We start from the raw sequence: 12,118 nt of genomic DNA on the forward strand, positions 1-12,118 counted from the left end.
AAATAGTGACTCCAGGAGAGAGGAAAGACAATCAAAATTTAAGTTTGATTATGTTTAAATGCTTATGTTTTTAGAACTTGATTTTAAGTTCATTTACAGTGTTAGGATATTTTAAAGTAAGAAAACTATTAGAGCATTTAAAAAGCATACTGAATATTAGTTTTTCTCTCACAGTGTATCTGTTTCAAAGAATTGGAGAATAATATTCTGTTAAGTGAATGTTTTCTTTGCTACATTTCTATTATGGTGAACTTTTGGTCAGATTTATTGTTTAGCATCGTCTGTATTTAAAACCAAGATGTCCTGACAGAGAGGAAAACAGTTATAAACAGAGTCACATCACAGTGACTGTGTGTATGTATTGTTGAATCTGCCATTCAAGGATTTGTTGTAGAGGCATGAAATGCATCCTTAGAAATAAAATAGTTATTTATTTCCTTGGGATTTATGGTATTCATCAGTACAGGTGACTCCTATGATTACCTGTATAATCTCAGGATTTCCCATTGCCTCAAGTTTTGTTTCTAAAAGACAGGAATAGTTGAACTGGACCCTATTCCAAAATTAGCATAGTAAAACATAATCTTTACTGTGTAATTTTATAATAGCTTACAATTCTTCAATTAACATGTAAAACTTCTGACCTTTTTAAAAATATCGTATAAGGTGGAATATTGTAAACTCCCAAATTACATTATCATTCCTTTTCCCTTTCTCTCTCTCTTTCTTTAATTTCTACTTCACTACATTAGAATTTAACTGTCATTTTGGTAGGATGTATGATTTCAAGCTATTAAGGTGAGCTGTATAACAGGGAAGGTCAAAACCGTGAACTGAGTCCTAAATTATGTAGCCTACCCCAGTGACTTACATTGTACTTTCCATTGTATTTATGCTTGGCTTTTTAAACGAATTTTGTTTATCTGTACAAAAGTATTGTCACAATACAAAATAGTTGTAATATGCCACTTTTTGAGTGTCTAGCAATGCATATTAAAACAATAGAACTGTGAGTCTATATAAATATGCTAAGAGAGTTTTCATACTGGCTAAAATGGCAACATCTTGTCATGTGAAGATACAGTTCATTTGTGATCATTATTTTTATGTTTGTGATTGCATTAAAATTTTTATTTTTAATGTGTTAATTGTATACATAGCTAATCATTAAGATCTGTAAGATAAACATAAAACTTGTGAATTTTAGTTTCACTTCAGGATAATTTCAGAAACCACTAGATTATTTTCAAATGCTGTGAAGCTTGGAATTGGGAGTGCTCTTAAGTTAATGCATCCTCATGTACTGTTTAATTCAGTATATATATTATCTTAACTTTAAGAAAATAACCTCCTATTTGATACTTAAATACAGGCCTGAAAATGAGATCTATATATGCAACTAAAGATTATTTTAAATGATAGATAAATGTGTGTGCCTATGAATGGTGAAATGATTGTGTTACATAATTACCATACTTTTGATGATGTACCATAAAATGGCTTTGAGAAGACAGCTATGCTTATTTTGACAGAAAAAATATGTCTTTCTAGCAAATACTCTCGTATTGGCCTTTCATACTCCCACTTTTGTAACCTTTTCTGAGCATCTGTAACATTTTACTAACCTAGAAATATGGTTTATCTTTTTTGGGAGAAGATCTGAAATAGCTTTCTCATACATCAATCAGGATGTGAGTGAGCTAATTCTTTTGAGTTACTCATCATTATTGTTCTTTTAAAGGTGGGATTCTGACAAAGTTAATTTAATTTAAATAAGTTTCTAACTGTGAGATAAATCTTCCCATTTTGAAACACTGCATGGTATTTTTGCTTTATAAATAGTATTTCAGTGTTTATACCATAGATTAAGGTGAGTTGGGAGTGAAGTGGAAACCTTTACCATACTGTTTGTTTTTGGAGATTGAAAGGAATATCCATGTACTAAATAACATGTTTCTTGATTTCAGCCAAGTTCAAAAACTGCAGAAATAGATAATTTTAAAATGATAACTATGTGTCGTTGTTGTTGTTGTTGTTGTTGTTGTTTTGTGTGTTGTTTGTGTGCGTATGTATTTTCTTTTTCATTTTAACCAGCCTCTTATACCTAGAAGTCCCACAAGCAGCGTTGCCACGCCTTCCAGCACCATCAGTACACCCACCAAAAGAGACAGTTCTGCCCTCCAGGATCTCTACATTCCCCCTCCTCCTGCAGAACCATATATTCCCAGGTATAAAACTATCACGTTGTCCTAGGCAGCTTCTAGCTAAAGGTAAACCTAACAGCATATAAACTGCAAAGTCAATTCTCAAGGAACACCTTGAATATTTTCTCACAGTTAGGAATTCTGAACACATTCTGCAAAATCATTCCCATTATAGAGAATGCATGTTTATTAATAATAATAATAACTAATTTGTATATAAATACTTGCTGTGCATTAAATAATTTATACTATCTCATAATAGGAAAGAAGAAGAAAGTAATATTAAATAATAATTAGGATTATTTTAATAAGTAAACAATAAGTGAGGCTGTTTGGCTAAAAAGCCCCAGAAAATTTCAGGTTACTTTGAAGCATTTCATACATTTTTTTTTAAAAAAAAGAGAAAGCTATAGATAAATTTTATGCTTTCTTAAATGTAAGTAATGAGGAAGATTTTATTTGATAATGATGATGAGGGAGAATGTCTTTTTCCCCTAATAATCCTGTGTCTGAAATTTTTATTTCATTAATTCATTAATGTTTCTTTCAGGAAGTAGAGTTTACAAGGGAATGAATTACCCTTAAAGTCTATTTTCTAGATTTCTTGAGGCTGTATCTCTATTTCATTTATCGATTCTTATTTGAAATTCCTTGCAGATGTGGAAGAATACAGCTTTATGTCATAATGCATTCTTCCTAAAAGCATTCTGATATCCAGCCTTGTGAAATACAAAAATTATGGAAAAGGACTAGCACTAAATGGGGATCATTAATACCAATCACAAAAAAACTTGATTCAGTTTTTAAATTAGTTCTGCATTCAAAAACAATAATTTAAGGTCTCTTGTTTTCAAGCCATAAATAGTATTAAATTTCTTTCATATATAAAAGAACTGAATTCCTTGTGTTTAATTTCCATTATTCTTTAGTACACTTAGTGTTTCAGAAATCTGTATTCTATTAGATATGATGGTTTACTGACATTATGTGATCTAAATGCTGCATGGCAATATGGTTTATCTGCAAATACTGTGTTGTCATCTAGTAATATAACTATAGTTAGTTTTATATACATTTTAGTTCTTTGAGAATTAAATATAGCCATTGGAACATAACTTATAAGATATAGTTTACTAAGCTGGCATTTCATAAATCTAATATATAATTTACAGTCTTGTGTTCAATTTACAAGCAAATATACAAATCCATCCAATATCCTACTAAAATGCTAGTTGCATTTTAATTCTATTAAGACAGTGTCAGATTTTCCACATATTCTTGCATGAGGAACAATGAAAGTATGTGTGTTCCAAACAGGAAGTGACTTTTTATGATTTGTTTACATTTTATTTAGAAAGATTTTTATTTCAGTGCAAATAATTATTTAAAAGGCCTTATTCTTCAGAGGGCTACATACACAGATAAACATTAAAAGATTATTTTTATCAAATCTCTGTAGTTTTAAAATGTTCTTTCCTCTTGGGTAGTGAGGAACTTGTTACAAAGAAAGTGTCTCCTCTACAGAAAATATTTAAAATACACTTAAGAGGACAAAAGAGTAAAATGATCCAGTTTTGTCTTCTGAGTGTGGTGGACATATTATAAAGGCTATATATTGAAGCCAATAAAAAGCTCGAAGATGCTATTTAAAAATATTAGAGAATGTGAAATTGAAATATCAACATAGTGACCCTTGTTTTGTCAGTATTGCTTGAAAACTCCATACTTTCCTGTAAAATTCATAGTGTTTACTATATCACTGCAACTGATTCTTAGTTGGTCAGTATATAATTTAACAGAATATTCTAAATACATTTTGAGTCAAATTATTACTTACCCAGTCATAAAGTCTTTCGATATTGGAGTCAGGACAATCCATGCATCAAAGCCCCTTTGAACCACAGCCTTATATAAATGTCTGCATTTTCTGGCTTGATTTTAAGTTGACAGTCAAAACTTTTTGCAGTCGTGATTATTTTTACAGATACAGCCTTGGCACTTTTTTCCTATTTTCTTATTTTGAAGATGAATGTGATGGACCTAGTTTAATTCTTCTGAACATTTTTCCCCATATTTAAAAACTTTGTTTATACAGGATAGGCATTTTGGTGGTATGTAAACATATATGTTTGATTTGGATGGCAAATAATAAAACCTCTCTCATCTCAAAAAGAAAACAGACTTGAAAAATGATAGGACTAGTTTTCAAATTAGGCAGAATTTTTTTCATGTGGTTATGATTTTTTGAACACATTTAATCCAGAAAAAAAGTTATTGCAAAAGTGCCTTTTTCTCTAAAAGATAAAACACTCATGTATGTGAAGTGAGTGAAATTTGGTTGGCATTTTATTATATGTCTTGTGACTAAACACAGTTTCATTATCATTATATATAGTACATTTCTATACTTAACCAAATTTCTTTTTCTATGATAAAAATGTAGAATTTATAGGTCTTTGAACAACTATGACATTTAAGCACTAATTTCTCCTATTAACTCTACTGTGTGCCATTAAATATAAAGTTAGTTCAGTAAAACAATGCTCTTTTAATGCTTCCTTAAATCCTTTCTAGAGCAAAGGCACAGATTTATTACTTACGTGCATTAACGTACAATATTAAGAAAGGTGTAAAAACCCTTTACATCAGAATGAATTAACACACTGAGTTCTCCAGGGACTCATGACGTGAATATATACATTAACACACACACACACATACACATATGCACATTTACATACACAATACATGTATCTACTCATTCTACTGAAAAGTTTGGTTTTGCTTGGTACTTTTCTTAATTCAACAGTATTTTACTGCATTCTATATAGATTTGTTTTAAAAATCTACCCTGTCGATATAAGGTCCCTCCTTCATATTATTATAGGAAATACCATCCCTTTCAATTTCCTGCCACAAGATGTTTCCATATAAATATAGTATGTGTATTAATAGGGCTGAATCACCCTCTGATTTCAGCTGCATTAACATTCATGTCACAAGCCTCATAGCTTGAGGTCTGGTACGTTTACAGATAGGCATAACCTTACTCCAGTGCCACAAATTCGTTAAGGCTGCTTCCAAGCTAGTTGCAGTGTCAATTTCTTTTTGATAGTGGACTAACCAGGCAATTTGTTCAGGAAAAGTTTTCAGCAAGCTGAAAGAAAATTCTGCCTGGATTTTATATTTATTTCCTTCATGTTGCCTAAGAACTATCTATATAGTTCTATTGTGGTAATAAGCAATACTTTTATTTTAGAAAATAAAAGAGTAAATTGTAATGTGAATGGCAACAACACCTTGTGATGGGTTAAACAGATAAGAAAACTCACTGATTGTCAGTCTGGAGAATGTTGTTTACTACGTTCTACATATTTCAAATACTGGGAATATAGTTTTCTACATTTGGACAAACCTAAACATTTACACACAGAAGCAGAAATACAGGCTTTTGCCAGACTGGGGCTCATATTTTAGAATTCACATTACTTTTATAAGCTCATCACCATTTTATAAGGTATAATAGGAATTAATTAAAAATTTGTTCTTTTTATCTGTCTTGTTATAATTTAGTTTATTCTATGAATTTAAGATTTTAGTCTCATCACTTAACATAAAATTAAATTGTTTTTCTGGTTTGACAGCATTTATTCATGGCACTGTTTAGGGTAACCAGAAACAATTAAGAACAAGGAAGATATTTAACTAATGGTCCACAAGGGGGGAAACATTGCATTTACATTCATAGTCATGTTCTAGAAGACAAGCTTTTCTGACAAAAAGTTCATAGGTAAGCAGTGAAACATGTCATAAAATAAACAAGATTCAATTTAACAAATCACAAATGGACTATTTCTATCAAAATGGGCTTAATTTGGGCTTAATTACCTATTGCAGTGTGTGAGTAATAGGTTTTAGGGAGCCCATAAATTATTAGAGATGTTTTTCTCTAGAATCCTATAGAAGAAAAAAATCAACTTGCCATCACCCTAAATGCCATTCTTAAACTCTATATTTTATCAAATTACCTTCTCTCCTCAAGAAACATTGATGTATAATGAAATTTTGATATATCCATTTAGAATGAGTTCTAGGAATATGTCTTTTTACTCTTAAATGAGATACGTAGAGTTTGAATACTGAGAATAATTCTTTTAAGGTTTATTTTAAATTAATAACATGTTGTTTGAATTTCTTATAATACAAGTTTATATCATGCTAATTTGATTCCTAAGGCTGCAGTGCTCCTTATGGTAGTTCTTAAATATACTTCCATTTTTAAGCAGTGCAGATTTTTACCAAGAATCAATCAGGTAAACTGGCAGAAGAAAACATTATACTTAAGTTAACATGACTACCATTATACCTACTGTCTTGAACACTAAAAACAATTTATGTGCTAAGGTAAACTGGCAGAAGAAAGCTATATACTTAAGTTAACATTACTAACATTATACCTACTCTCTTGAACACTAAAAGCAATTTATGTATGACATGGTACAGTGAAAAATGGACTTGGGCAACAGTTAAAAGTTTCATGGCTTATTTCAAATTCTGTCAGTTATTAGCTGTGTAACATTGAGGCAAGTTGTTTAGCCTTTCTGAGACTCACCATTTTGTTTTCAGCAAAATAAGAATAATTACAAATTGCCCTGTAAATCTCAAAGAAAGTTTGAAAAGGTCAGGAGATATATTGTATGGGAATAAATTATTAGTATTTTAGACCCTCGGCCATTTACTACCCTAACATGTTTCTACATCTTCTCCTTTACTCTAACCTTTCTTTAGGGATGAAAAAGGAAACCTTCCTTGTGAAGACCTCAGAGGACATATGGTGGGCAAGCCAGTGCATAAGGGATCTGAATCACCAAATTCATTTCTGGATCAGGAATATCGAAAGAGATTTAATATTGTCGAAGAAGATACTGTCTTATATTGCTATGAATATGAAAAAGGAAGATCAAGTAGTCAAGGAAGACGAGAAAGCACCCCAACTTATGGTAAGAGTTCTTCTTTTATGTTTATATAAGACTATATTTCTGGCATAGGAATCTCAATTTCCTTTAATAAGTTTTTGGGTTGTGAGAGTTACTTAGGAGCTTTTGAATCTTTATAATTGATCTGTCTCATGTGCTTCTAAGTGGAATTTCTACAATATGAGACATTATATTAAAAATTATTCTAGATTTTCAAAAGATAAGAAAGAACAGTAGGTAACATTGTAGCTCATAATGATTTATAAAAATCTTTTTAGCATCACATGTATTTCTTGTGTGTTAGATGTTGCCAGTTTGGAAAAATTCAAGTGTTTTTTTATTCTTTTTTGTTTTTTTAAATGAATACTTACTGTTAACATGACTTATTTAAAATAAAATTATCTCCATATTCCTCAGGGATTTTAAGAAATATAATTTTCTCGAGAAATTCTCACCTCAGTTTTTGTATTTTTTAAAGAAGCTGTGAAATTTATTTGACATTAGAGTGGAAGTGGATTTTAAATAGAATGGATTGAACATACTGTATTTAAGGCAAAAATGGGCTTAGAGTTATGATGGGCACAGGATTGTTTTAATCTTTGATTCATGACCGAAAAAGTAACCCAGTCACAAATACTTAAAATTGTTATAGTATATCCGAAAGATTTGCAGATAAAGTTGCTTAAAGTAGTCAAGCTTGTGGTTCTTCTGCAAGAATAAATGGATTTAATTGAAAGTCTCTGCTCCTCCCTTTCCACTTTTCAAATTAATAATTTTTAGCGAGGAGCTTATACTTTGAGGAAGGACAGCATCCCTGCTAATTAGTTCAAACTTGATCAATGGGAGCTGAGCAGAAGCAAAGTTGTTTTTAGCTCCTCCATTCTATTCCTACACCTCACTTGTCTGTCATGGCCTTATGCCTCCCTCCTTTGGTCTCAAAAGAGCAGTTATCACATATCTTCATATACATGTCTTATTTCCTTTCAGCTCTTTGGTAATAAGTATGAAAGAAAAATTTTCCCCAAAATGATCCTAAAGAATAGGAACCATACTTATCTTACCTTGTGTTATTCTCTGTACATGTGCTTTTTAATCATAAGAATAAATAATATATTTTAACATAAACTCCTCAACTACACTACTCTAGTGGCAATTAAACTGTTAAGTATTGAAGATATTTGAACCTTTACTTTTCTCCTCTACTATATTGTAAACCTACAATATAGAGTATAGAGGCCTGTAATCTTTGCTATCCCTACCCTTGCCCCATGAAATAATATGAAATTTTTTTTCTTATTCATTCATTCCACAAGTACTAATTGACTGCCTATTACTGAATAGGCAGTAATGTATGTCAACTCTTCTTTCTTTGTGTCCCAGTATTATCTGGCTATTTTCTACTTGTGTTGAAGTAGATAATTAATGTTTAATTTAAGAGAAATTATAGTCACCAAATGAAAGTGATTGATTACTGATGACTTTATTTTTAAAAATGTTTACTAAGTTCTTACTCGAATGGCTATAAATTGGTAGTCCCTTCGGACTACATTTTAAAGCCCCTAATGCCATCATGTGCCACAAATCTCCCCCGATTAGAATAGAATACTTTTTAAATATTAGAAAATTTAGATAGCCTATAAATACTTGATATCTTTTTGTAAACAACTTAGGAGAAAAGAAATATGTACATACTTAAAAGAGAGAAGTAAGCAGAGTTATTTGTTTCATTCAGTATGGCTTTTAACTTTCTAAAATTGACACACAATAATTGTACATATTTATGGGATACAGAGTGATATTTTGATACATGTATAGAATGGGTAATGATCAAATCAGGGTAATTAGCATATTCTTCACCTTAAACATTTATCACTTCTTTGTTCTGGGAACATTCGAAATCTTCTCTTCCAGCTATTAGAAATTATATAATAAATTATTGTTATCTATAGCCATCCTATAGCACCGTAGAATACCAGAACTTAACTTCTCTCATGTAGCTGTAATTTATATCCATTAACCAATCTCTTCAAAATCCCTCTCCCACTCACCCCTCCCATTCTCAGCCTCCAGTAACCACAGTTCTACTCTATGAGCTCAAAGTTTTTAGTTCCCACTCGTGAATGCAAACATGCAGTATTTATCTTTCTGGGCCTGATGTATTTTACTTAACATAATGTCTTCCAGGTTCATTCATGTTGCAGCAAATGATAAGATTTCATTCTTTTTTAGAGCTGAGTAATATTCTAATATATATATATATATATATCACATTTTCTTTATCCATTAATCTGTTGATAAACACATAGGTTAATTTTAATATCTTAGCTATTGTGAATAATGCTGCAATACACATGGGAGTACAGATATCTCTTTGACATACTGATTTCCTTTCCTTTGGACCTATACCCAGTAATGTGAATGCTGAATCGTATGGTAGTCCTGTTTTTAGTTTTTTAAAGACTCTCCATACTAATTACTATAATGACGGTACCAATTTACATTCTCATCAATATTGTACAAGAGCTCCCTTTTCTCTGAATCATTGCCAGCATTTCTTATTTTTTGTCTTTTTGTTAATAACCATTCTAATTGGGGTGAGATGATATCTCTTTGTGGTTTTAATTTGCATTTCCCTAATGATAAACGACGTTAAGCATTTTTATATAGCAGTTGGTCATTTGTGTGTCTGCTTTCACGAAATGTCTATTCAGATCATTTGCCCATTTTTAAATAAAAATATTTCTTTTATTGCTGTTGAGTTGTTTGAGTTCCTTGCATATTCTGGATATTAGTTCCCTGTCAGATGAATTGTTTCCTTTGCTCTACATAAGACTTTTAGTTTGATATAATCCCGTTTGTCTGTTTTTTTTCTTTTGTTGCATGTAAACCTTAGCCATAAAAATATTTGCCTAGACCAATGTCCTGAAGTATTTCCCCTGTGTATTCTTCTAGTAGTTTTGTAATTTGGGGTCTTATATTTAAGCGTTTAATCCATTTTGAGTTGATTTTGTACATGGTGAGAGATAGGGTTCTAGTTTCATTTTTCTGAATATGGATATCCAGTTTTCCCAGCCCTATTTATTGAAGAGGCTATCCTTTGCCCAATGTATGTTCTTGTTGCCTTTGTCAAAAATCACCCGGCTGTAAATACGGACTTATTTCTGAATACTCCATTCTGTTTGATTGGGCTATGTGTCTGTTTTTATACCAGTGCAATGCTGATTTGGTTATTACAGCTTTGTAGTGTAATTTGAAGTCAGTCAGTGTGATGCCTTCAGCTTTGTTCTTTTTGTTCACAAATGCTTTGGCTATTTGGGGTATTTTATGGTTCCATACAAATTTTGGATTTTTTTTCTATTTCTGTAAAGGATGTCATTGGTATTTTGACAGGGATTCCATTGAATCTGTAGATTGCTTTGTCAATTTTGACAAATTTGAAAAATGACAAAATAGTCATTTTGACAATGTTAATTCTTCTAATCCATGAAAATGTGATGTCTTTCCATTTTTTGTGTTCTCTTCAGTTTCTTTCATCAGTGTTTTGTAGTTTTCATTGTAGAGATCTTTCACTTCCTTGGTTAACTTTATTTCTAAGTATTTTTTGTAGCTATTATAAAGGGGATTGCATTCTTGATTTTTTTTCAGATAGTTTGTTATTGGCATATAGAAACACTACTGATTTTTGTATGTTGATTTTGTATACTGCAACTTTATTGAAGTTCTTAATCAGTTCTAAGAGTTTTATTGTGGAGTCTTTAGGTTTTTCTATATATAAGAACATATTGTCTGCAAACAGGAACAATTTGACTTTCTCTTTTCCAATTTGAATGCCCTTTATTTCTTTATCTTATCTAATTTCTCTGGTTAGCATTTCTAGTACTATGTTAAATAGGAGTTGTGAAAGTGCTCATCCTTGTCTTGTTCCAGTTTTTAGAGAAAAAGCTTTCCACTTTTCTCCATTCAATATAATGTTAGCTGTGGGATTGTCATATCTGGCCTTTATTGTGTTGAGGTGCATTGCTTTCTAATTTGTTGAGAGTTTTTATCATGAAGGGATGTTGAATGTTATTAAGTGGCTTTTTTGTGTATCTATTGAAATGTTTATATGGTTTTTGTCCTTTATTCTGTTGAGGTATCACATTTATTGATTTGCATATGTTGAACCATCCTTGCATCTCTGGGTTAAATCTCATTTGATAATGGTATACAATCTTTTTTATGTATTGTTAGATTTTATTTTCTAGTGTTTTGTTGAGGATTTTTGCATCCATATTCATGAGGGATATTGGTCTGCAGTTTTCTTTTTTAGTTTTCTTCTTGTTGGATTTTAGTAGTAGGCTACTGCTGGCCTCATAGAATGAGTTTGGAAGAATTTCCTCCTCTACTATTTTTTCGGATAGTTTGAGAATACTTGGTATAAGTTATTCTTTAAAAGTTTGGTAGAATTCAGCAATGAAGCCAGCAATGAAGTCATCTGGTCCTGGGCTTTTCTGTGTTGGGATCATTTTTATTACTGACTCAATCTCATTACTAGATAGTGATCTGTTCAGTTTTTTTATTTCTCCTTGATTCAATCTTGATACATTATATGAGTCCAGGAATTTATCATTTTCTCTAGGTTTTCTAATTTGTTGGCTTGTAGTTGTTCAGAATAGTCTCTTATATTCCTTTGTATTATTGTGGTATCAGTTGCAAAGTTTCCTTTTTATGTCTGACTTTATTTGGGTAATCTCTGTTCTTAGTCTGGCTAATAATTTATTTTGTTTACCCTTCAAAAAATCAACTTTTCGTTTTGTTGGTCTTCTGTAGGTTTTTTTTTTTTTTGTCTCTTTCATTTAGTTCTGCTCTGATCTTTATTATTTCTTTTCTTCCACTAATTTTGAGTTTGATTTATTTTTGCTTTTCTGATTTCTTTTTTTCCTAATTTTTTGAAGTGCA

The 12,118-nt window shown here is 31.1% G+C and overlaps 1 protein-coding gene across 8 annotated transcripts in view; it reads left to right on the forward strand.

Annotated features, from left to right (window-relative positions):
- CNKSR2 (connector enhancer of kinase suppressor of Ras 2) overlaps window positions 1-12,118 on the forward strand; it is a 280,256-nt gene that overhangs the window by 150,314 nt on the left and 117,824 nt on the right. For all 8 annotated transcript variants that reach the window (XM_016943171.4, XM_016943172.4, XM_024353188.3 and 5 more), the window contains 2 exons: window positions 2,095-2,228; window positions 6,993-7,204. In XM_016943171.4, the coding sequence (XP_016798660.1) occupies window positions 2,095-2,228; window positions 6,993-7,204 (346 nt within the window). The remainder of the gene's footprint in view (window positions 1-2,094; window positions 2,229-6,992; window positions 7,205-12,118) is intronic.

Source organism: Pan troglodytes, chromosome X, assembly GCF_028858775.2.
Source record: "Pan troglodytes isolate AG18354 chromosome X, NHGRI_mPanTro3-v2.0_pri, whole genome shotgun sequence".
In the NCBI taxonomy this organism is placed as follows: domain Eukaryota; kingdom Metazoa; phylum Chordata; class Mammalia; order Primates; family Hominidae; genus Pan; species Pan troglodytes.